At 42.7% G+C, this 26,414-nt stretch overlaps 1 protein-coding gene across 1 annotated transcript in view; it reads left to right on the forward strand.

Annotated features, from left to right (window-relative positions):
* The window catches only part of emc2 (ER membrane protein complex subunit 2), a 32,287-nt gene extending 15,494 nt beyond the window's left edge, over positions 1–16,793 (forward strand). The window contains exons 6-11 of the mRNA XM_061081516.1: positions 4,013–4,098; positions 4,401–4,460; positions 8,060–8,141; positions 8,383–8,493; positions 10,171–10,275; positions 16,244–16,793. Coding sequence (XP_060937499.1) covers positions 4,013–4,098; positions 4,401–4,460; positions 8,060–8,141; positions 8,383–8,493; positions 10,171–10,275; positions 16,244–16,330 — 531 coding nt within the window. The 3' untranslated portion in view covers positions 16,331–16,793. The remainder of the gene's footprint in view (positions 1–4,012; positions 4,099–4,400; positions 4,461–8,059; positions 8,142–8,382; positions 8,494–10,170; positions 10,276–16,243) is intronic.
* The last annotated feature ends 9,621 nt before the right edge of the window (positions 16,794–26,414 follow it).

Consider the following 26,414-nt stretch of genomic DNA (forward strand, 5'->3'; position numbering starts at 1 on the left):
TCTCAGAATTCCTCAGTCTTGTGGTGTATCCATCTTTAGCGATGTTAAAAACAGCAACATCTTGCAAAAAAATGTGTTTAGTGATATTCTACTTTCCTGAATTATCCTGAAGGCTTGTTCCATGTCTGACAAGAAAATAACATAAGGATAATTTGCAGTGAATTATATGAAGATATTCTGTTCCGATTATTTTGTCCAAGACAGGATTGAAGTAAAAAACACATATCGCGTTATTTTCTTGTAACACTGTCATTTTCATATACAAAATGCATTCTGCTCCAGCAAGTCTTTGGCGTAGTGTGCAACAATTTGCTTTAACATCCGTTCACTGTTTTTACAATGGGAGTTGTAATTTTAGTGAATCCCACGGCACCTCCCAGACACAGCACAGATCCTCAGGGGATTCCAGAGACATCCTCTGAAAGGGAACGGTCAGTTTCCTGGTCTCTGAATGCTGGATACTGCCACCCTGGCGAGTGTAGGATGTCAGTCAAACATGGGGCCGGGAATGGAACAAAACAGACAAATAGGTTCTCTGTCCATGGGATGTTAACCTTAAACCCTTTTTTTCCCCACAATCCTTGTCCTTAATGACTTGGGTGTAGCAGTGGCAGGTGGAGCGATGACATAGTGACATCGTTCAGGTTTTACAGCGAGGGCTATCTCCTCCCTGCATGTTCTCCAACATACTCTTAAGAATCGGGCAAGGGATGGGCCTGAGAAATGGCGGAAAATTGGCGACCACAAGGAAGACTTGCGAGGCATCCCAGAATGCGAAGCAGAGATTGGAAACTGAGCTGTTGTAATTACAGGCTGTGGAATAGATGTGGTACCCATTAACCAAAATTGTTGAATCAACAAAAATTGCTCAAGGTTTTTTTTTTTGCCATGGCGGTGTCCAAAAAATGTTTCAAACTCTTAGCCGTTCCATTGCTTGCTATGTTCCAATACCTACAGCAATGATCTGGCAAAATTCTTGTCTGTGTGCGTAAATGCATTTTCTTTCCACCTTTTTAGTTCTTCTTGTGAATATTTTAGATCATGTAGTGCCCTCAACATTTGCATATACTGATGTGCCAATTTATCATTTGTTTACAAAAGGATAGATTCATTCGTTGCATTAAATTGAATCGCAATACTCTCATTTTAGCATAATCGTTCAATATAAACAGGTAGGATTTCTAAAATAAGCCACTGAGGTCATATGGCCGACTCTTGAGGTTGACCCACAATCAAATGCAATTACAGATTTATCGTAGAACAAGATTTAATTTGTCCGGGTTAGGTTATTTGAAATTGAAAGCCTCAGTCCTGACTTTTTTTTTACCACAAATACAAATTATTTCAAATTTTAAATATGTTTTGTAAAGGGTTATAGTGGAAAATAAACACCATAATTGCTTCTTACAAGAAAAGTTTAAAGAATCATAAAAAATATGTTTAGTCTGACACTTCTTCCCTTTTTTCCTCCACCCTTATTCACCTACGTAGGGTGTACTACGTGTGCCACCCTTGTTGTGATGTTTCTTATTATAAAGAGAGGTTGCGGTAGGTCATAAAAAGCCAGGGGTGATGTAAATAATCTACTCCTCACTCCTAAGGCCTCCTCAAAGCGCTAATTAAAAAGGAATCACGACAACAGAGGGATCAGACCCACTGCCAGGTTTTTCTGGATCATTAGTTAGAGAAAGGAGGAGAGAGAGGTGGTTTGGAATTGCTTCTCGTTTAATAAAGTTCTGTGTGACTCTTAGGGCTACCAACTTCCATATGTTCCTTTGAGCCCCAAATGGTTCTTTATCTGGGAAAAAGGAAAAAAAAGTTGGGAAAGAAGGGAGGTGGGTGTGGCGATGGTGGGAGTGCACAAGTGCGGAACGCCACTTTTAACATCAGTGTAGAGTTTGTTGTACTTTTTCTGCTTTCTCTTATTTGGTATTGGATGAGAAAAGATCCCACATGCTTATACTTTGGTCTGAAGTGAGTATAAATTCCTGAATATTACATAGCATAAAGTTCTTTGTTTTGTAGTCAGATGACACAAAAGGGAAAATAATGGCCTTTCACTGTTTATTGTTGCTCAATAGTTTGCTATCAGATTTTAATCATCAAACAAAAAAAGGTGAGGTGAGGCTGCAGTTTATCTATAAGTCGTTGTCTCAGCTTGATGAATAAGTTGTTTTCTTATGATGGATGTGTCAGAAGAGGTCCAGCTTTACAGCCCGCAAGACATGACTCATACACAGTCATCAGTAGCTCTGGTTATGAGTATAGAAGAGGAAGCCTCATTCAATCAAGTGCCAGTCCATAAATAAAATAGGCTGTGGTAGGGTGGTGCACTCCTAATGGAGTGGCAGCCTCCTGTTAAGGTTTTCACTCTCAACCAAAGGAGGGAGGAGGATTGGGGTAAGACATTTGGTAAAGTCAGAGCAGCAGGAGTAATACTTTCTAATTCAGATTGATGAGAATCTAATCCACCTTGAGGTCGTTTCAACATCGGAATGAAGCGGAAAGCAATTTTCAGCTGATGTAAGTTGGGCCGGTGCAGTGCTCGCTGCGTGCCGTGTCGGCAGGAAGACAGGCGTTGGGGTTTGGGGGAGTGTGCCATTTTCCCCACTTGGTTAGGGTATGACTCACCACTTTATCACAGCCACTGAACTCACTCCAACTCCTACACTTTGACTCATAATGTGCGTGTTCATCTCCTGTTGGCCACTATCTCCTGTTACATCTTGGTCGACTTAGATTCATTTCACTTCCCCAGTTATAATATGATTGAAGTTAAGGCTCTTATATACTACTACGCGTCCGTTTCTCGGAGAGGTCTCAGCGGAGGGCAAAGAGTCTTTATGATTTTTACTTCTCCGTCAGTCTACGTCTGGAAAAAATTCACCGCCAAACCCATAGGTGGCGCAACGGAAGACGAGCTCAGAGAAGCCTACCCCATTTGGGAAGAAGAAGTCCACGTGTCTCTGTTTACATGTTAGCTTGCGTCCCACACACTGAACCATGGCAACTAACAGAACTAAATAAAGTGACACCCAGCGGGTCAAAATGCTGATGTAATCGTTTCTTAGCGCAGCGGTTCCCCGGTCTTGTTTCAGAACTGTGTTGCTGATTCCACAGCTTGAATCTGCTTGAGGCTACATGTAGCTAGAAGCTACACGGACCTAGCTCACCCCAGCTTCCACACACAGTCAGCAGGGACTCCCGACACTAACTACTACTATCCAGTGTTTGCTTCTAACCTGATGGTATTATAGAAACAGTGTCATGATAGAAGTGGAATTAAAGTCGTGACGGCGGGTTCTTGCACTGTTACCACCGCAGTTAGCATGGTGGCTAGCCTAGCCCGCTAGCCTAGCCTGCTAGCGCCGTTTTGAAAGCTCGTTATAACCGTATATGACCGTGCACACATGCCCTCAGTGCTCGAACGAGCCACCGTCCGCCGGACAACTCCGCTGGCTTAACACACACGTCACATTAATCGTAGAATCATAGTTGTGTTTGGGTTTGATGCTACATGGAAGTAAACAGGAAGTAAACAGGAAGTTTGAGCTCCGGAAATACGGAAATGATGTCGTTCGCGGACCAATCGCAGCCAAGAGCGGTCCGTCGGGTCTCCAACATGAAGACGGATAGTTAGAAAAATCAGACGTGTACGAAAAACTGTCCGAAGCCCTCGGAGAGGGCGTTTCATGACGGATAGGGCGGTCTTATCTGTCCGTAATAGAAAAAACGGAGAGGCATAAATTGGCCTTTAAATAAGGTGTCACAACATGCATCTGCACCCTTTGTCTTTTTACACAGTTGCTGTTGTAATACACTAAAGTGCTGTTTCACCTTATATATTATCATAAGAAGAATCCGCATTATTTGGTCTCATGAGAGTACCAACACTGAAAATACACAGATGTAGACACTGAAACTTAGAACTCTTGTGCTCACCCCCCTCCCCCTCCAGACAAACACTGGAGGTGCTGAGGTCCTAATCCTGTGTTTACTCTCTGCACTACAGGCAGCAAGGAAGCGTAAGATCTCCATATTGAAGGCCCAGGGGAAGAGCGCCGAAGCCATCCGGGAGCTCAACGAGTATCTGGAACAGTAAGTATTTCTTTAAGATGGGGAGAGGATAAAAAAAAAAACTCCCCTCAACCTCCCCTGGCTTTTATTTTAATTAAAAAACTAGTTTGCTTGCAATTGAGCTGGCACAACTTGTGCATAAAATACTAGGAATTAATTTTACCTCAAAAGTTGAATAACTGTCATTATTGGTATTGTAATAAATAATATTGTACTTGCATTTTGACTTAACTATGTTATAAATACATTCCCTGATTTGAATTCACTGTAATGACTTGATGAATTTATAAGCTAAGGAACTTATTGACATTTTGTGTTTACAGGTTTGTTGGGGACCAAGAAGCGTGGCACGAGTTATCAGAGCTCTACATTAATGAACATGAGTAAATACTTTTTTTTTTATACAACATATTTTAAAACCAGTTTGAATGGACCCCAAGAATGAATTGTGACAATGAAACAGGGAAAATTTGAATTTGGCAAGACAAGTTAAAAAGAGGTCAGCAAGTAAGATTTTTAAGTTTCATTAACTGTTGTTATCCAGCTTTACGACTTAAAAAACAATTTTATTTATATTTTCTGTTGTGTATAAGGGATCTAGGATTACCTCAAATTATTATATGGAAGGCCAAATTACATTAATTGTCTATTTGCCTTCTCAAAATACAGGTTTCTGTTAATGATGTTAGCCACCTTTGTAATTACAGCCTATCTGTGTTAGACTTTACTACATAACATAATCTACCTTTTATTGCAAGAATCACAGAATAAATCATCAGAAAAACAAGGGTGAAATGGTATATATCTCAGTGGGATAAAAAGCACTAGAAAAGATAATAATAGGGTCAGGACATGCAGGAAATGATCTTGAGCCAATGCAGTTGTCTGTTTAATCTCCACACACCCTTTATTTGAATAGTTAAGCCAAAGAAGAAACACAAGTGCTCCTTCTCATATCCGTTTAAACACACTGGCATGGTATCACCATGCTGGACACACTAGAACAACTGATTTGAATATGAATGTTTTCCTCATAGAGGCAAAGTATAACAAAAATGAATAAGGAACAGGTCCAACACCTTGCAGAGCAAAATTCATACTGTATACCTGATGTTTGTTTCTGTGATTCTAATTATTTGAATGTGAACTATTCATTTAATGATATATTTTAGCGTATACAAACTTCCTTAGAAATTAGTTGTCTGTTTGCAGCCACCACATGTTTTGGATGAATGTCAGTTTAACACTTCAGACTGATGGCTTGATCTCCAGTGGGCCGTTGGATTGGTCACAATAGAAGGCGGTGAGATTCCTAACTCAGCCAGGGGTCTCAAAGGAGCCCTGTCCATGTTTGTCACATAAGAGTAGTTTAATAGGATTTCAGTCTTAAGTCGCCTCTCCTGAATGTGAGAGTAGAAAGACTCCCAGACCCCCAACTGATATCTCAGTTGCTAAGGAGAAGTGCCAGACGGACTGGAGCATTGCATTGTTTTCGTCTGTGTTTGTTTGTCCTTTGCAGAATTCAAAAACTACTCAAACCACCTTATGTTTTTAGGAACTCTACTGAGTGCCATTCTGCTATTTAGTTCTTTGTCACGTTTTATCTTAATAGTCTGGGGCTCAGAAGTGGCTGAAGCTGCATCTGTAGTTGAACTGTTAAACTATGGGTTGTTCTGGTGTGTCCAGCATGGTGATTCAGAAAATATTCTCCATCTTGTCCTATGTCCAAAAAAAGTGTGTGTGTGAATGCACACGCTCTAACCCCGGTTGCACGGTTGCTCTGATACTATAGTAGAAGGAGCAGGAATGTGTAGCACGGTGAGAAGGCTACTTATTGGATATTTCATGCCTTTGTCTGAGAGGCTTTTTTGTTGTAGTAGTCAGAGGAAATCCAGGGGTGAGCGGATTATCTCACAGCTTATCCCCACACTTCTAATATCACACCATTCACTCCCACAGCCCCTTATCTATAGGCGTGTCAATTTCGTTTCTTTGTTTTCTTTATTTTGGGTTACAAACTCCCATTTCCCCTCCTCCTCCTCTTCCGGATAGCCTGGCATTATCGCCTTTTTTCCAGAGGGATGTAGCGGGAGGCTGCGAGAAAGGAAGAGAGAGAGAGCACTTGCTGTGAAATTCCCAGGAGAAGGTGGTGGCACTTTTCTTTCCCCCCCAAGCCAGAGAAAACAGAGGCTGATGGAGAAGCGAGCAAGAGAAATAAACTCTCCTCCCTTCACTGCACAACACCCTGGGAGCTAAGAATAAACAAAGCAGTGTGTCTCTGCACTGCCATTGCAGGGTTGTTAGGGTTGCAGCAGACATCAGTGTTAACACATTCAAACTGTAATTAATATCCTCTGAGTTGACACTTCTAAAACAATCCTCACGCCAAAGATATTTAGACGTGGGATTATTTTTGCCTGCTTGCAAGCATTGCATGGAGCCGCTGTTGGAATCTGCAATTGGCGCTCATTCTGACCCGGGACTGTGAGACTGTTCTGCAAAATTGGACTGGTCATCCAAAATTACAGGATAAATAGTAATAATTTTTTCAAACATACTAGAAAGTCTGAATCCATTTTTGTCTTAAATGCAGTCAGAATGTGGTATTAAAATGGGGGAAAGCCCACTGCTGATGGTTTTTACTAACCTCCAAAAGAAACAAATACGATTCTTACAGTCTCGCACATGATGGTGGCTACAACCTTACTCAAGAGCTGTGGTAAAGAGGGAGCTTAGGAGCAGCCGTAGGGAGTAGCTTAGTGTCGGTGGGGTTTGATGGCTCGGAGGAAGAGCGCAAGAGGTGAGGGTCTGGCTCCGGTACAAGATTGTAGTTGATGGCTGATGGAGCAGGCTCTGTTGCAGGCCACGGCCACTGCACAAGCACATCTGAAAGTTTTTATGGAGAGGAAGTGGTAATTGTAAGCAGCCCCCAACCATCCAAGCCCTCTGATCTCCCCCTCCACTCAACCCCTTCCCCCTGTTTGTTTCTTTCTTTCTCTGTCCGCACCTTCCTTTCCCCTCCTATGCTGTTAATCTTTCAGCTAGTTACTTTGGCAGACTTTAAATCGCCTGATAAGTTCTTCATGTTGTCGCAGGCAGCTTTTTTGCTCATTTGGTTCCCGCGAAAACTTCCCATTTGCATCATATCTCACACATAGTGACAAAGAGGTTCCTTTCTTGAGAAGCCCGGTGACACGTGCAGACCTATTTTGGTCTGTTAACGCTAATGTTTATTCAGAAACATATAAAATCTGCTCAGAAGTGAAACATTGGCTACACAAAAACGATTGAAACTTTGAATTAGTTTGAATGTGTTGACAGAAGGCCAGTGCAGCCCTATTTTTCTGCTGGTAGGTCTGCTTCTGCCTCGGTTTGTGTGTGTGTGTGTGTGTTGCCTTCCATTTGTTAGGTGCGTAGACGTTTTATGGCTTTGTATTCCAGTGATATACTGTGTCTTAGCTCAACTTGGCCTGGTACCGTTAAGGGGAAACTGTGTATTAGAAATGGAGTGGCAGCAGATTAGTGTGAGGTCAACAGCTCAGCAGTCTGCTGCTGAGAAGTGATCTCATCTGAGTATAGGCACAGTGTGCCAGCTCTTACTGTAGTGCTGACCTCAGGAAGGTAGTTAACTACACATTAAAGGCTGAAAAAACACACAGACGAAGAAGATTGATCCTCAGTGTCCCCAAAGGAGAAGGAATCACCATACTAGATAGACTTTTACCTTTCCAGCTGTCTGCACTGACTAACCTTTACTGTAAGCCTTTACATATACTTATTCATGTGGTGGATCTTTACGGATCTCTGCAAACTCCAGTGGGCTATAAGTCTGTCGCACCCGTGCCCCATGTAGTTTTCAATTCAGATTTATACCTGTAAATTTATTGGCCATAGATGTTGTGCTTCACAGTTGAGCAAGCCAAAGGATGACATATCCACAGCTGTATCAATCGGCTTACTGTTTCTCTTGTCATTTCCACAGCTACGGAAAAGCTGCGTTTTGTCTGGAGGAGCTGATGATGAGCAATCCTCACAATCACTTGTACTGTGAGCAGTACGCTGAGGTAGGTACGCGCTTGGATGTCCGTCATCAAGCATGGGGGCAAACTGTTGAATAAATGTTAGAGCTCTGTGAAGGGTGCCTTTCTCAGTAACAGAGACACTGACCGACATACTTTAACGTCATTGGGAATATAAGCTCATGAAGGGAGATGTGTTTACATGGGGTTGTCATGTGTTGCTTATTCAGATGTTCTGTCATTGCTTGAACTGCCCCTCAGCACGGCTTAATGCCTTTTCACACAGGTGAAGTACACTCAGGGGGGACTGGAAAACCTGGACCTGTCCAGAAAGTATTTTGCCCAGGCGCTGAGGCTGAACAACCGAAACATGAGGGCATTGTTTGGTCTGTACATGGTGAGTACGGCTCTGCATGAAGAGAAAGTGAATAGAAAAAGCGGAAAAAAAAACAACAGCAGAACCTTTTTTTGTTACCCTGTGGTTTGTCAAGGTTGAGGCTGGCCAGTGAGTGTGTCAAGTAACACTATAGTGCGTATGTATGTGTGTGTAAATGTGTTTTTGGGGGGGAGCGAAGAAGGGGCAGTCAGACAGGTCAGCTCACTGCTGACTCAGACGGTGAACTCCAGCATAGGAAAAGTCTGCCCCTCTGGAGCTCTTTACTTTATAATAATACCCCTTTAGTGAGACCTTCTTTATGTTTATGACTTAAATAAATAAAGTAGGCACAGAGAGAGAGCGAGAGAGAGGGAGAGGGAGAGAGAGAAGGAGAGGACAACTGCTGCAAGATATCCGACCTGGTGCCAGTTTGATTGTAGTCTTGGCCAAACTGCCATTTCTTCCATGTATTTGTTTAAATAGGATGTTGTCTGCTCGCACCAATGTATCACATGTAACTGAGAGCTGACATAAAGACACAAACAAAGCAGTGCAGTGAATAAAGCGTTGAGAGTGGAAGCAGGTCTAACACTGAGAGGCCCAGTGTTTTCCTCCAAGCAGCAATTGGATTCTTCAGGTGGTCCAATACACCTCCCAGCAGCCCCGGACCCTGTGAAATCACTCCAGAGGTTTAGGCAGTGTACAGGAGGAGCAGGGCAGGGTTCAAACCCAGACATTTGCTTCTGTTAACACTCACGTTTGTGGTCAATTTTAGTTTTTTTCTCCTCTTCTTCAGGTGGGGGCTTTTATCCATTATCTGTCACTGATCTGTCTGAACAGCAAGTTTTGCGCATTGTCAGCTCTGATCGCAGGTCCGTCTCCTGACAGGTGCAAGAGGTTCAGTGAAAGGCCATGAAACTTTCACCATCTGAGTCAAGACTTGCTAGCACTGACCACAGTTGGCTTGTGGGTGAGTTACTCACAACACTTGTGTGGGGATTCCCCTCCATAATGGGGCACACTGTTCTGTGGGGATAGCCTGTCTTTGTTGACATCATCTAAATTGAGGTTTCTCTTGAGTCAAAAAAAAAAAAAAATAGAAATAAAGAAAACGCTTACTAAAAAGAACAGAAGCCAAACCATTTTATAGAAAAAGCAGGGCCAGGTTGATTGGTGTGTAGTTAAAGTTTCAGCACGCTGGTAGGGAGGGCTTTGAAGCGCAGGCAGGGTAAGCCCTCTGGGGTTTGCTGTGTGGAGATGATGGCAGGAACATGGGAAAGACATGGGATTTGTGGTTCAGAGGGGAGCTGTCGGGGCAGGCAGATACCGTGATTCACATGGCGCTCCTCTCGCTGCTCACCGGGTTTTCCTTCTTTCGAAGACTTACCAGGCCCTTTCATCACCAGGAATCGATGGTGTTGGAGAAATTAGGCCCCCGTTAAGTGACAATTTACGCATGAAGCATTAAAACGCTCACTTTTTCCCCCCATAAATGATTTCTCCTGTGTCATCAAGCCAAGGTCTGTTTTTTCTCTCCACTCTGCCACAATGACTAGTGGAGTGGTAGATGGTAAGAGTGGTTGCACATTCATCTCAATTACGCCTTTATTGCTGTTTCACCAAGTTTTGATATAAGAACACCCCTCTTCCCTCTTCTCTCCTTCTGCTTCTTCCTCCCGCTTTCTGTTTTTCCTCTAGTCTGCAAGTCACATCGCTGCCAGTCCTAAAGTTAGTGCCAAGGTGAAGAAGGACAATATGAAGTACGCTGCCTGGGCTGGCACTCAAATAAATAGAGCCTACAAGGTGAGTCATAAGACTTGATATAGTTGCATCTAGATTCAAAATATATTTTTTCTTGCCTCCATATCTTTAGTGTCTGTCTACGACTGAGAGTTTTCACTTTTTCCCACATCACAATTCATTTTACCAGACAGTGAAAACCACCGACCATATTGTTTTATGACTCTTCTGTTGTGTTTGAGCTTTCATGGGGTATTTGCACACAATGTCCAAACATCCAGAAATCCCCCTCATTTGCATAGTATGCAAAAAGTATTCACAACCACCAAGTGACCCGTGAATGCACAGCAACCCTGATGGATGCCTTTGACTTGCAGCGCTGAAATTACAACCCTGTTGTCTTTCAGTGTGTCTGGGTACATTTACTGTTGATGTGTTGACTTAAGGCCACAATGTCTGGTAAGACTTTATCCCACACCCTGGCTTCACAGATGAGCTTCTCACGGAGCCACAAGCGGATTCTCCGAGGACGGCAGTCATGCTAGACTGTAGCAGGGAGTTGTCTCATTCATTGCTTCAGTGATCTTCAAGTCAAACTGAACCTTGAAGATCCGCAGCATATTCACGAGCCTGAATTTAGACTTAAGTCATGCAGTTTTCCTAACATCGTTTAAAATGAAATCAACAATCTCAATTATTTTCCCAGAGAGGTGTTGCTAAAACTTCATTACTATGGGCTAATAAACAGATGTGTGTCCATTTGAAAGTGTAGACGTGTGCCCGCATATGACTATCTGCAAAGTGTTGAGGGGAAAAAGTGAGGAGCTGCTTAGATTGTTTAACTAAAATGGTTTACGACGTTGTTATGGCACCCTGAGTATTAAAGCATATTTAAAAGAAATTTTATTTTGCCATACGAGCCCATATGTGTTGCTTATTTGGGCTCCGACAGTTAAACATGTAATAAGTGGTTCTTTGCTCAGCCTGTGTGGGTCCTGTTGCGAGAGAGAGGTTCCCTGCTGAGCCTCTAAAGACCGCGTCTCACCGCACTTGGCTCCCCTCGCCTCATAGACACATTTCATATGTCGAGCACTCAGACATGTGTGTGTAAGTAAAGTCACAGAGAGTGGCTCAAGCTCCTGTGAAAGAGAAGCTCCCGGTTGTTCCTGTACGCTCAAGTTGAGGTGGAAATGAACCGTCATGAACAAGGAGGTGTAGCTTGTTTTGTTCAGGCTCAGACTTAATACACAGAGATAGATCTGTTTAATAAAAAGAAAAATGCAGAGGCTGTCTTGGTCAACTAAATGTGACCTTTCTACAGTACTCGCCACTTTGATCAGAACGCTTGCTGACCTTACCTCACTGTCTCAAGAAGTGTTTGATCCCAGCAGGGGACCTGATGGATATCTCCAAGTGCAAATGTTTCATCTTGTCAGGGGCCTCAAAGAGGGAGAGGGACAAAGTGTTTGAAAATGAAAATCATATTTTGAGCAAACTTGGCACTGTCTTAACTTTTGAAGGACATCAGTGAAGCGTTATAGGAATCAGGCTTTGACTGGACATCTGCTATCGAGTAGAAGGTAAAAGGGCTGCCGACCCTATTTCTTGTGAACATATCACACCAAATTTAATATTTGTGTTTCAAGCTGATTATGAATTTATTAATGCCAGTTGCTTGGATATATTGAAGTAGATCAAACAAGCTTGGAAACAGATCTGAAGCAGTATTGCAACTTCATCTGAAACTCATTACAGGTATTTGACAGTACCGTAACCAGTAGTGAAGCACGTGTTTTCCTTGCCTAAATATTTTCTTTATTGCCAGGGAGGTATGAGAGAGGGTTTAACCACAGGCAGAGGACACACGTGTGAGATTGATGATGTTGGCTGTTGTGAATTAGCTATTGCGTGTCTGCAACAGTCCATTACGTTTCATTTACGCTGACGCTTTTATCAAAAGCGACTTACAATAAGTGCATTCAACTATGAGTGTACAAACCCAGAACAGCAAGAATCAAGTAAATACAATTTGCTTAAAAAAAGCCAAACTACAAGTGAATATGACAGCTCCCATTGGCTCTCATCAAACCTAAGCCCCCAAACTCATGAACGTGTGCTGCCTGACAGCTGTTAGAAGCTGACTGTTCAGTGACTGACTCACTAACTTCAGGCCCTCGTCTCTTCTTTACCAGTATATTGCTGCTTTCAGACATGCAGGGAACTCCTGAGATTAACTGGACATTCTCCAGAGGATCTGTGTGTGCTATTGAAAATGTCTGACTGAGAGCCTCTGGACTTTCTGTGGACTTTCTCCTGCGTTTCCAATATGGGACAGAGGGGAAAAAAACTAAAAGAAAACAAATACCTCAGAAAGAAAAACTGTGCCATACACCTAGAGGACATAGATGAAGATATCAAAAATAATTTTTGATGATAAGAGCTGATGTTGATGTTGATGTACTGTAAACAAACACATGATCCCCACAGCTGAATTAATTTGTTACATCCTGGCTCTGTTTGCTGCACCTTAACGCTCTGGAGATTTCTGTGTTGTTGAGCAGTGAATCAGTTGTACATGTGTGAAAGCAAATTTTTGGCGCAAGTCCGGACCCACTTCTCAAGAGATCCTCCGGAGGTCATGTTTGAAAATTCACTGGCTACACCAGTGAATTTAGGCTGAATGAAACGATTGACCATATTTATTGCATTCCTGCAAGGGTCACAGACACCGGCTTTTTTCAGACACTTTTTATTACTGAAGGCTTTTAGGACGTGAAGAGGATTTGAACAAATAAGATGAAAAGTGTTTCAGAAACAGCTTACCAGCCAAAAGCTTATCTAGTTACTGAAGTTTCATTAAAGTCATTGCCAGGGAAGCTTACGTGTGCATCACCATGATAGATAGACCATGTTCTACTGGCCCTGAGGAAAATGTTTATGGCTGTGTTGTTATGATGTCATACTTGCGCTACTCTTTGAGACCAGTCTACAAATTGTCAAAAGAGTTGACTCTATGGTTTTGACCCCATGCTGTTGATAATGAGACACCTCAGACAGTCACGCCTTGGTCCTTCGGGGAACATGATGTGAGCTGCATCCCACCCTTCAGCTCCTGCCCTGGTGTACAACCTCCTGTATTTGTTTAAGTTGCCTGGTAATAGGGGGTTGTACTGGGAATTCAAACTCGGCTGTGAGTGTGCATGTACAGGTTGTGTATGCAAGCTCGGCTCCAAGCACATGTCAACTTGTCGATGTTTGTTTTTAATGGCTGCTGTGTGAGAAGAGGTAAATGACAAGGTGTGCTGTTGCCTCCTTAATGGTTTTGCTCCCTCGCCCCAGTTTACTGACTTCTGAGATCTTGAAAAGGAGCAGCGGTGTTGGCCTCAGTCATACAGCTGCGGGCTGCTGAGGGCTTGTGCTGGCTGATTGATAGCCCCTTTAAAGCGTTGCTCGTGTCAGTCGTACACTTTTATTAGGCCCTTGTACCTGGTGATTGTCATACCTCAGTGTGAGAAAAAGGTGGGCAGGTGAGTGCAAGTGGGAGCAGACGTCAGCGAGAGGTCACAACTGACTGGGGCTCTTTAAACAAAAAAGAAAAGTAATTACCTTGGTTGGGTCGGCTGACATGTAAAAGACCTGTAGATGTGTGGGTTATAGGTGCAGGAGGCTTTTAAGCAGCCCGGCATTTCCTGCCCTGCTGCCCTTACTCTCCAAACAGATTCTCTGATTAGCTCTTCTGTCACGGACCACGGTCTCCCGCTGCGTCATGACTCTATTATCATATGCTCTAAATAGATGTGGAGCTGTCTGGTCTGCTCCTACTGTTTTAGAACGGGGCAGGAGTTAATGTGGTGGTCTCACCTCAGGCTGCGGAGATAATTGACTACCGGGCCCGGGGTAATGGTGCATTAGGCAGCAAGGCAATGAAATGCACTAATTATTATAGCTACCAGACACACACACACACACACATGCGCACACGCACGCCCTAAATCTAGAAGAATGAGTCACAGTTGGAAATTACTTAGCCAATTGCACACCTTAGCCAACTACCCTCTCTAAGTTGGAGTTTGGCAAAAGAAAAAGGAACAAAGTTTTGCCATGGAAATCTAGTAAAGGGTAAAGTTAGTTCCTGTTTGTTTAAAGTCTGTGCAGCACCAAAAGTTGATCGAATTTAGGTGTCACAGCAATAATAATTAGTGCTTCATGAGGAATGTAGGATTAAGCTGTTTTGGTGTTTTATTCTACAAATAGATAGCATGTGGAGGAGGAGTCTGATCTGTTGGTGTATTATGGGGGATTAAATAAACAATATGCCACCATTGGGGAAAGCACAGTACTTACATTTCTTCCATTGTTTTTTAAGTGTTGAACTAATTGTGTTGACAGTGACAGTGTCATTGCTTCAGTCTGAGGGAGGACACCATCTCTAGAGGCTCATCTCTCACCTTGAGGACATGTAGGATCTGCTCTGTTCAGGGACAGTATTGCTATGTTTGACTCAGGGTAATGGTGTTTGCATATTAAGTTAACTTTAAGGAGACTATGATGCTGTTGTCTCCTGCTTGTCCATCACCAAGGCCAATACAGAGCTGCATATATTTGTTGAATTTGTGTACCTGATTGATGCGATTAATTCCTTGTCTTCTTAAGATTTAACTAAAAAATAACAGTTCCTTTTCCATCACCAGTAGAGGAGTTTGCCTTTCTGTTTTCCCCCAGTGAATGATGTTCGACCTCTCGAACGCACTGGAAATGAAGGCCTTCTATAACCATACTATCTTGCCAAATTTGCTTGTTCACCTTGGTGTCATGTTTCCATCACTTCAAATAGGAGCCGGAGCTGATTCAAACTTTGCACAGTCATTTGACCCGGAAGTTATTGTCCATTGTTTCCCAATGCAGACAAAAGCCAGATGTTAGTGGGTGTTAATGGGTGGTTTACAAGTGGAAAAGGCACTTTACACAGGTTTTAAATTGCAAGGGCTCCATCAGTGGCTACTGTTATCTGCCACAGGGTCTTTTCTGATATCACCATTAAAAGAACTTTAAGATGACGTATCACAATTTTGTTTTGTTGTAATTGAACTTCAACGTGCTAACATTCTAAATGTAGCTGATAGCATCCTAACATCAGCTTGATTGTTTTGTTGTGAGTAAGATATTCCATTAACGTTAGCATTCATTAGCTAAAACAGCCTCGTAGCCCTGTGCCCTGCTGTTATGTCATGGCAGACTGAAACTTGCAGGAAATGTGTCGCAGATTACATTGACTACAATGGCAAAGCTTGCATATAATGGCGATGCCGGACATATTGTGTTGTAACACAACTAATGCAGCAGTTTGATACCTCTTTGGAGACATTTCATAGAGGTTTATGATGGTGGACAAATGTGCCGAGATGAGGTTAATTGGACTAACCCTTCGTTATATTCCTGGTCCCCTGCCCAAGGCTAAGGAAGTTGTGTTTCTTTTTGCCGTGTTCTGAGGGGATGCCTCGTCTGTTGGCAAGATTAATTGGAAAGAGAAAGTGTGTGCCTGTGTGCGCATGCATGAGTTATCTTGTACGTGCTCGTGGATTATAATTTGCGGCACTTCCTGTGAACCCCCGTGGACACGATGCTAAAATTAGAGGGCAGTGTTATGTATTCCTGAACTAGAGGCTATGGAAGTGGACAAATGTGGGCATCCTTATCTGAGCGCACACAGACACTTCAACACACGAACACACACACTGAAAAGTGGCATTTATGCAACATTTTTTTTTAAATTCTTTTCATGACTTTTTACCAATTCCATCTAATGACACTTGTTGACTCCAAGATCATTACTGCCTCTGGGACAGGGATGTTTTCTCTCAGTAAGTGGAGCGTGGTGTACGGTGGATGAGTTTATCAATGCCTCTGTGAGGCTGTGTTCAAGAGTGTTTGGCTGTTCATTACTTTAGTTGGCAGATGAGCTGATGTTCTCTTTTTCTCTACCCTGTTATCTCTCTGTCTCTGCCTTTCAAAATCTATCTCTGACATGCAGCTGGCTGGTCGCGGGACTAAGGAGAACAAATGCTCCATGAAGGCAGTGGAGGAGATGTTGGAGTCCATGCAGATCACCATGTCCTAGGAGCCGGCGCCCATCTTTGTCCTTTCTGTTCAGTTGGAGCAACATGGCAGCTCAAATAGTCTTGCAATGTGACCAGAACCAGATATTTTACTGTTTCTTTCTTTTTTGGATTTGTAATTGAGTAAACTTGACATGCTCAATGGAAGACCTTCCTTTTCCATCCAGCTGGTACCTACAACTGCAACAAGTAGTAAATAGTATGAACCCTGTGATCTTCCTCAGACTGGACTAACCTTTTCCCATCCCTTTCTGTCTTTTTAGTTTCACCTTGAACTGATATCACTAATTACCACATCATAGCTATAGCCATGTGACCAGTAAAAATAACAAGCTGTACAGTAACTGCTATTTATAATAACCGTATGGAGATCTCACCTGTTCACACTGAAGTGCTTTATGGTCTCTGTTGTGTCTGTAAATTACACATCTTAACTAAATAAACAATGTTTTTCCTTTTGTCAAATTTATCAAAATGTCTTAAAAGTTGAACTTATTGTGGAGTTGAAAATGAAAACCATGTAGGAGCAGATTTAATGTTTTTTTGTGTGGATTTCCATGGGCCTTTACGTCACGTTGTCTCCAGCACACTGACACATTTGAACCTGCTGTAACTACACTGTGAAGGGATGAGAGGGACATTTGTCATTATGAAGGCAGCAACAGGGGCCTCTTCTTCCCCAGTGATTCCAGCTGGGAAATCCTGCCTTGCAATTACCCAAGCCAGCAGCTGAACCGACTTCAGCACGCTGAAGAACACCTCTGTCATTTCAGTTTAGAGAGCCTCGGAGAATGCTGCCAGTAATTAACACGCCACAAGTTGGAAAGAAAAGAAAAAAAAAATATTCATGAATTGGGAACATGCATGACAGGCAGGGAAGAAAGACATCTTAGTGCAGCGAGAGGCAGCCCTGGTTTCCTCTGCTGTTGGAGCAGAACACTCAGTTCACTTGGTTCTGTAAAAGCTGAATTTGAATTGATCCAAATGATCATCTTAAGTTGCCGCTCACTCGTGCAGGGTCAGCTGTTACTTCCATCTCTCCTGTTTATTAAGTCATGGCAATTGTCTCATAACTTAACTCTTCGGCTGATGGAAAACTTGAGTGTTGAGTTTATGGTCTTTTTTTGGACAACCTTTAAACTGAGAAGTAACCAGCTTACAGCCCGGAGTGTGAAAAGCCATTTTCTAAAAAATGTTAATGCTCTCTGGCCTTGGTCAGTGGATGAATCAGCCTGCATTTGATTTGCCTTACCAATCTGGTGGAACCAGTGAAAGCCAGGGGATGTTTTCAGCATAAACCAAGTTACTTTTTTACAGGAAAAGGGCTGAGGCTACATGAAGAGGTACAGGGTGAAAGCTTTTTGACTACAAAGTGATTCCTTTTTTAGGTAGCTCCAATGTAAATCTCGGTTCATGCAACGGTAATTTATGAACTAAAAAGAAGAATAAATGTCAATCAGTTTGATGGGTAGTCATTATGAGGTATTGCTGTCCAGTGCCAAACATACTGAGGCAACAGTGCCATCTGTAGTCTGGATGAAGTACTAGTGAGTTGGGTAAAACCTTTGGCTGTGCAGCAATGAGTGACTATGCACCTGGAAGTAGGCTACAATTGTCATGCACTGGACTTAACCTGTATGTAATGTTATTTCTCGCCTGTCTGCAACTCTGATTTGCTGAGCAGGGAAATAATGTGGGTTACGCACCATTTATCAGTCATGAATCTGATAAATAAAGATTTCCCTTGCCTCGAGCTTCCAAACATATCCTTGTAGAGTCAAGGGAAATAGCATCTTGGCCCCTGTGTGCACTGCACAGTCAGAATAAACCGAAGCATCACTTCTCCTCACTGTTTACAACACCTCCAGCTCCTGACAGCCTTTTCAATCTTTGTCCCAGTAGTCCACAGCTTATGAATACCTTGTAAGTCCATACCTGGACAACAGAGCCAGACCAAAAGACAGCAAGGCGAGGAGGGAACCTTCTAACCCCACTAAGCCGTTGGCTCAGCCTAATTTGTGAAGGGGAGTCGCTATTAGTGCTGCTCGTAATCCTGGATTCCCTGGAAGATAAGCCCCTGGAGAGGGTTTGCTTGTCTTCGGCTGCTCTTCAGTGGCCAGGTTAGCTGAACAGGATGAGCCCGGGATGATAAGCTTTCACCGGGATAGAGCTGTGCTTGTTCAGCCTATTAATCAAACGCAAGGGGGATTACAGTGAGTTACAACTGTCCAAGGCTTGAGATACCAAATGTGTCTACAGTAATGGGATGCTTTTTTCTGTTAAGGTTCATCCTCTTGGAATTATTCACCTGCTATTATTAAGATAATAAAATAGACTTTGTTTACCATCCGCCCGACAACCCAAGTTGTACAGATACTTGTTTTGCCTAAGGATCAACCTTAGAAGTTGATTATCCCCTGAATTAGCCTGTAGTAGCAAAAGTAACATTCTCTCTTGTACTCATACTTATCCAGTGAAATATCTAAAACATCTACTGGTTGATACCACACAATTCTGTACAGACATTCATGGTCTTCATAGGATGAATCCTAATGACTTTGGTGACCCCCTGGCTTCTGCACAACCATGAGTAAATAAATGCATTTTAATTGCAATTTAATCCAAAGCAGACGACAGGTTCATTGCCAGATATAGCCTCAACCTAACATTTGAGGAGGGGGCGCTACATTGTGGAAAAGTCAGTAAAAGGCTACAGAGGTAGGAGAAATAAAGGAGAATGGAGTAGAATTAGAGACACTTCAGTGAGGGTGGGGGTCAAAGTAAAGGAAGAGGAACGTGGAGGGCTGCAAGTGTACGAAGGAGTGTTGAGCTGCTCCATGATGCTCGGGAGAAGGGTAGGTTTCCCCAAGTGAAGGAGTGAGTGGAAAAGGAGAGCCACGGCTCCAGCTAGCCCATCCATCTCTGTCTGTTTTAGAAGGAAATGCTGGGAGTGCTAAAGATGGATGAGGCATGCAGTCCTAATCCTGCCCTGTCCAGTCACACAAACGGCCTGGTGATGAAAAAGTGTTTTGGCTACGAGCAGGGACTGCCTGACCCACTCCCTTTTTTCTGGGAATGGAGATGCAGGAAAAATCAGAGAGTTGGATCAGCGAGGACGGATCAGTCAAACAACACCTGACATGTAGGGGAGAGTTGCAAGGAGATAACCCCTCCATTCGCCACGCACGTTAGCCATCCAGAACTCACTTAACTAATTCACATTAATCGGCCACTCTAAATGCTTCCAAGCCTTTGATCGGTTTCGATTAGCTTTGAATATCAACACATGTACACCCATAATAAAAGGCCATTTGTTATTCTGGTGTATTTGCATTGATTTGCCTGGCTTGTCATGTCGAATTAACTCGGTTTTCACGATGGAATACATTTTGTGGAAAATAATGTTGGACACGGTTGCATTCATCAAAGAAGGTCTTTTTTTGCTTTGGATACAGTGCTGAGAGTTGACCAAATTCCATCCATCCATTCCCAGTCATACTGTGCTCTACTACATACCGATAAGGAGGTGTGGGAAGGGGAAGATTTGAATTGTGTGATGAAATGCAGGAAGTGCATATGAAGAGTGGGGGTCACCTAGCGAAGTGTTGCTTTTCTTTCTTGTCATTGCACAATGTCTCCTCTTTGATCCTGCCTTATTTGCTCCTACACAACCACAACAGCATGAACCTAATTTTCTTTCTTCTGGGGGATCGACGCTGGGAAATAATTTTCTCACAAGGAAAAAGAGCATTTCTGTGCACAGGCTGTGTGTGAGTGTGTGTGTGGTGTTTATATATGTGTGTGTGTGTGTGCGTATATGTGTGTGTGCATGAGAGAGAGAGAGAGATGAGAGGGTGGGAGGGGAGTAGAATTTGTGGTTATGAAAGTGTGATTATAACTGTGCAGACAATGTGCAGGCATGTCTTTGTGTCAGCTTGAGTTTGTAGGCGCATGCAAGTGTGTGTGTGTGTGTGTGTGTGTGTGTGTGTGTGTGTGTGTGTGTGACTATGTGGTAATTTCAGCAGTATGAAGAGCCTGTGGAATTAAAACTCTTGGCTTTGGGCGCTGCTTGTACCCCTAAGCCTCTTGACCAGGAGGCTCCAGACGGCTGCGATCTTTTTCCAGAGGATATCCTGCAGCCTCCACTGGCCCTTTCTGGTTGTTGCTCTGGTTTCTCAGCTCCAAGCTCCCTGTCAGAGGCCTCGACCCGTGCGCATGTCGAGGCTGCATCCTGTCTGTAAACTCAGTCACAGTGTAGCGCATGTGTCAAATCAGAGAGGGGCAAGTTACAGGCACCAATAGACAGTTGTGCTTTCCAGCCCAGGCTTCCCAAACCGCGATTCCCCTCTCAGAGCGTCTTCTCAGCCAGAATGCACGGGCTCGCCCCACACAAGGCCCGGGGCCTAATTACAAAAAGGAGGGAAAACCAGAATTGGCTACTGATTGAACTTCCTGGGTGAATGTTAATGTCAACCACAGAGGGATATTTTATACCCTGAGTGGGATGCAGCAGAGACTGGGAGTATGTGGAAGCAGGGGAGGCCTGGGGTTGTGCAGACAAGGTTTAATATGGGTTTATGAATACAAACAGGCTAAAACATGTTATTTTATTCCATAGGGAGTGAGAGACAGCTCATCTGTGTCTGCACTGACATGATACCATCCAGGAATGTTAAACACTGTTTTACTACGGTGCTGTCAAAGGAGTTCAATGGCATTAAGACAAACCTCATTCCAACTGGGAACAATAGGACACACATTCCTGCGCATTACAGCTTTGATAGTATGAGAGTCCTGCCTTTTTTTAAAAACTTTTACTACCCCCATGGTGACAATGGTGAAATGTGGTACATTCACTAAAGTACTTGATCATTTCTATTTCATACTTTGACAAAACCAGACCAGCTGATTTCCTATATTCAGTGTATATGCGCTTAACTAAGTTGTAGCATTATTTTTAGTTTACAGATGTGACAGTGGCATCAATCTTCTCAGATTAGTGTGCTTGTCAGTGAGCTTCAGAGGTGCTGCTAGGTGGATTTTCTTAGCTTAGGATAGAGCCGGCTCAGCTGTTTCTCCCTGTTTCCATGGCGTTGCACCAAGTTAAGCCAAGCTAACCTGGCCGGCCTCAGCTACATATTTATACCCTGCAGTGATGTCGTTCTCATCTGACTCTCAAAATGAATGAGGGCACTTCCCAAATGGCCAACCTCATTTAATCAACTAATTGCATTCACATGCCCATAAGAGAAAGTGAATACATTTGCAGACCGTTATTTAGAAATATATCTTTAATGTTTCTAGAAGAAGCCTTGACAGATATGAGAGTGGTGTCAGTTTTATCTCAATCTGTCAAGAAAACAAACGGTATCTCCCAAAAAGTCTGTTCTGAATCCTTTGGTCACACCTCCAGCTTCTCGGCTTGGGACCAGAGGACATCAGGAAGCAAGCACTTTATCAACGAACAAACCCCCATACAGACCAATACAGCCTCATAAACTGCACCCTGATCTATCCACACAAGACCAACTCCTGCGGCCCAGTCTATGCATGTTCCTGCTCTACACAAATCTACACAGACACACTCTCCCCTTCCTAAACAACTATGTCTTGGTTACAGGTCACACACAAAGGTACCAGCCAGGCCAGTAACACTTAATACAACACTGCTTGCTGTTAGCTCCAGGCTCAGCATCCTACTACCTGTTGCACTGTGATGTATATCCTCAGGTCCTGAGATTCAGTCCAAAGCATTTATCTCTGACTCAAAGATCATATTTTCCTTTTTAGTCATCTGCAAACATATCGTTACTAAACTGTAACAGCAAGTATATTAAATGGCAAACCTTTCGTATTTACGTATCAGGCAAATCACAAGTACGTTGATACTGTTAGTAAAATGCTAATACCATATCGTTGTTTTCTACCCAATATTCTTGCATATCCGCTTAGTCATTACAGCATTTTCACATTTATTCATTGATAAAAAGCAGTTTTAATGATACTCAGGATTGTTGCCTGGTTAAATACAAATAATAATTTACAGTCACTTCAGACATAATGTGTAACATGTTCAAACCGTCTCATGGCGGTGGTGAGCTTTGTACATCCACCGTTCAGCCCAACCACCTGCTGGTGCTACTTCAGCTGCAGCACTTCATTCCTTCAAAACCTGTGTTGCCTCTGAGCATTATCCAACCATCGAACTCCTACAAAATGTATTTGTTATCAAAGTGAGTTTTATAGAAATGTTATTTCTCACTTATGGGGTGGTGTTATTAATTACATCCATATGGACTCTTCAGAGCTGCTGCCATGCATGGCTTAATTTATAAATTGGCTGGTTGCTCTGTCCTCATGGTAGCCATTTGACTCCTCCACTGTCTCTGGGGTGGTTGGTCACTGGTTCATTTCCCCAACTATGTTAACTGGCAAACTCAAAGAGGTTTAAAAGAAACACAGGGATCACCAGTGAAAAAGGGTCTGATTCAGCCTGTTGTGTGTGATCTGTGGAAATGATGGCATCAGTGAGAGATTCAAGCCTCAATCTGCAGGACACACTGACATGCAATGTGGTCTGCTGACTGGCTTTGACGGTATTCACTTACCCACCGTTCACTTTTTGCCGCACAGTAAGGTTACCGTATTACACACTTCCTCACATATATCCAGTCAAGACCCATCACTCTCTTTTGCCATGACACGATCTGTAATAGACACGAAAAACACAGAGTGCACCGTCTGTTGTGGAAGATATGGGGGAATTTTAAAGTTGCCTTTCGCGATGGATGGGAATGAACTCTACCGTGTTATTGCCACGTACAATTTTATGTGTGGTCACGTACACACATATGCACCAACGGATACTTGTGAGACACACACACATTCTCATCAGTGTAAACTTGGCAGGCTAGCGGTGCTACCATCTGCTTGTGGGGAGAAGGATATGGCAGGCGGACGACCACAAACAGCCAAGGTAATGGTGATGGGTTCCACTCAGTCTCTATCTTCCAGACAGCAGTAGACTCCTCATTCCACAGCGTTTGGACTTTGTACAACATGGGCCACGGCACAACGACAAAGTGCTTCTCCAGTTCGCTGGCAGCTACTGGAACATTTCTCAGACATTTACGTCGTTTTTGTAAACCAAACAGAATCTATTATTCATACAGTTCTTACCCATGTAAATCCTGGAGCCAGTAACCACTTATACGTCCAGGTAGGGTTTTTTTTTTTAAATAAATGCTAATTGGGAAAGATTTCTGCATGTGGATGATTCTTTGCTCTTGGAGGCACTTAAAGTAAGGAACACAAATATGGAGAGAAAGCTTGAAACGGTGAGGTGAAGCCAACAGACTAATAGAAAAACAAAATGAAAAGACCTCGGTTTGGGAGCTGGATCCTCGACAAAATGAATAGCTAGAATCCCTGCCAAAAAATAAATAAACGTAGGCCACGAATCAATTACCTATCGCTGCATTTTAATGGACACTTTGTTCATCTGGACTGCAGACAGCTAGCATTCCTAATTATGTATTTCTCCATTTCAGGAGCGCTAGATATGCATAGAGTTAATGTGACTTAAATATTTAAATATTTACTGTTGTAGGCATTCAATCAACAACATAGGTGTAAACTCTTTCCTTTATTAAATGACTCAGTTGATCAGTTAAATCGTGGCTGCCCTGTGTGACCTTCCCTCAGTATTAGTATTGGCTAAAGTTTGCCTTTGCTTTCTGAGAGAGCCAAACCGTAGAGTCTAGTTTCACCACACACTCATTTTTAGGTCAAAGTGGGATCTTTCACTTTAAATCATGCTATAGGTGCTTTAAGGTGAATTTCCAGAGTCCATCTTGCTGCATTTGATTGTAACACGTTTGACATTGCGAGATGTCTTTCACTTTGCAGAAAGCACACAGCATTATAATCAGCATTGGCAGATGTCCACTTTGTCCATCCTTAATTATTCATCAGTTATGACTCAAAGGCAACTCAGAGAAGGTATAATTATAGACAATGTGGAGGCAGACAACAAATACAGTATACTTCACATGGTTGTTGGTTGAAGATCTAGAATGCCGCTGCAGGTTATGTGGTCATTTAAGAACTATAATCAATGTCTTTCTAATAACAATGTGTCAAATCACAATGAAGAACAATCAGAGGGGTCGATCACAAGGAGATATCACCCAAATCTGAAGCTCTCCTGTAAAGGAGCTTTACGGTGAGTCTCAGTGGTTTGTTTCACTGTCTGGCCTGAAGCTTTACAGCTTTACATAGGCGTCGTTAGGCCTCGGCGTCTCAGGCTACAGCCCCAAATGTTTTATGAATAGCCCCATAACTCAAAACATTATATATGTACTGTATATATATATACTCAGTTGGATCAGGTCATGTCCTGTTTTCCCAATGGATATAATATGATATTGTTGTTATTGCTGGAACTTCTCTTGTGGTTCTACTCATGCCACTGAAAATAAATATAATAATGAAGGTGAGTGAGGAATCAGATTGCATTAATTTAATTTGTTTTGATTTCATTTTGTGAAAGCCTATATACCGGGCCAAGCCCCCCAATGTTTCAAGATATTAACAAAACCTCTGCTGCTTTGGCTCACTCCCACAATTTTCACATTTGTTTTGTTGTGCAGAAAGCAGCTATAACACCAGTGGTGGAAAACAACTGCATTCACTCGTAGTGTAAGCAGGAGTAGTAGTGTTTTTTCCACATCAGGGGCCATAAAGGGGTCTCAATTTACCCATAGGTGTTATTTATATGTCCAAAAACCATGCTCACTTTCTGATTCAGTTAGGTGCACATGAAAGTCCTTCTTTGTTTACTGCTAGCTTAGAAAATAAAAATTCTTAACAAATTGTCACATTTTCTGTTAGTATTATTGGTAAGTGACAGTGGATCCTTCCCTGATTCACTGGACCAACTTAAACTAGCATAAAGTAAATGTTTCTGCAGAATGACTTTTTCCTTTTCCTTTTGATAAGTCAAGTCAAATATCTTTACATCAGTGTATTGGTGCTTTTCTGTTTCCATGGATCCACCCTTTATACAGTCAATATTAGGATTCATGGCACACTTTTCAGCTAATATTATCACACAGGCTTTAGGTAGAATAACTTCAATGACACCACTCGGGGTGTTGTGTCTATGTATGTATCAGCACATCCAGAGGACCAACACCACAGTGAACTGAAGGAAGAGATCATGTTTTTCCTTTAAGATATCAAATTCTGCAAGGTCTGATATAGTTTACCTTCTCTCTGGCGACTGAGACACTTTAGCAGAGCTCAGTAATCTCAAGCGTCCCTGCCTGCTCACATTAAGCACACTGTGTCGTACACCAATGCAACACTTATGAGGATCTGGACAAGTAATACATATCACATGCTGAAGGATGCATACTCATCAGAAGGGTAGGGTTACCTTTGTGGTGACTGTTTGTCAATAATTACTCTGTTATTACCTCTGGAAACTTTCTGCAAGATTTTTTCTCCTTTCTTGGAAAATAATCATTGATGCAAATTTGTTTTGTTGTGGAGGGTATGATTCAGTCCAAGATGGAGACCGGTCCGGTTTCCCCTGCAGCCAAAATTGGCCTATTTTTCCTTCGAGAGATCTCAGCAAAGTGGGATTAAAAAAACAAAATTATTAAGTTCCTCGACTGAGAGCATAGCTGTCCTGCCCTCGTGCGTCAACACTCTTATGGTTCTTATTTTCTTTTGATACATTGTTGGAGTATTATCAAGCCCTTAGCGGAGCAGAGTCTGCAAGTCTACCTGAATGCTTGGTGGGTAAAACTTGAAGCAGGAAAATGCATTTTCCTGCTTCAAGTTTCACAATTAGACAGATGGAAGCCTACACTTTGATTGTGGTGTGTTTTCATTTGCAAAGCTGAATTTGACTTGTAAATTGCTAAATCATATGGGGGGAAATGAATAAGCGATCAGATGATGCAGATCAGCTGATCTCATATACTATATAAAGGGTAAGGGGACCCATGCTCCTTTAGTGAGGGCTATTCCCTGGAGATTCATGATACAGACTGAATCCAACAGACACTGTCCCACAGA

Source organism: Limanda limanda, chromosome 11, assembly GCF_963576545.1.
Source record: "Limanda limanda chromosome 11, fLimLim1.1, whole genome shotgun sequence".
In the NCBI taxonomy this organism is placed as follows: domain Eukaryota; kingdom Metazoa; phylum Chordata; class Actinopteri; order Pleuronectiformes; family Pleuronectidae; genus Limanda; species Limanda limanda.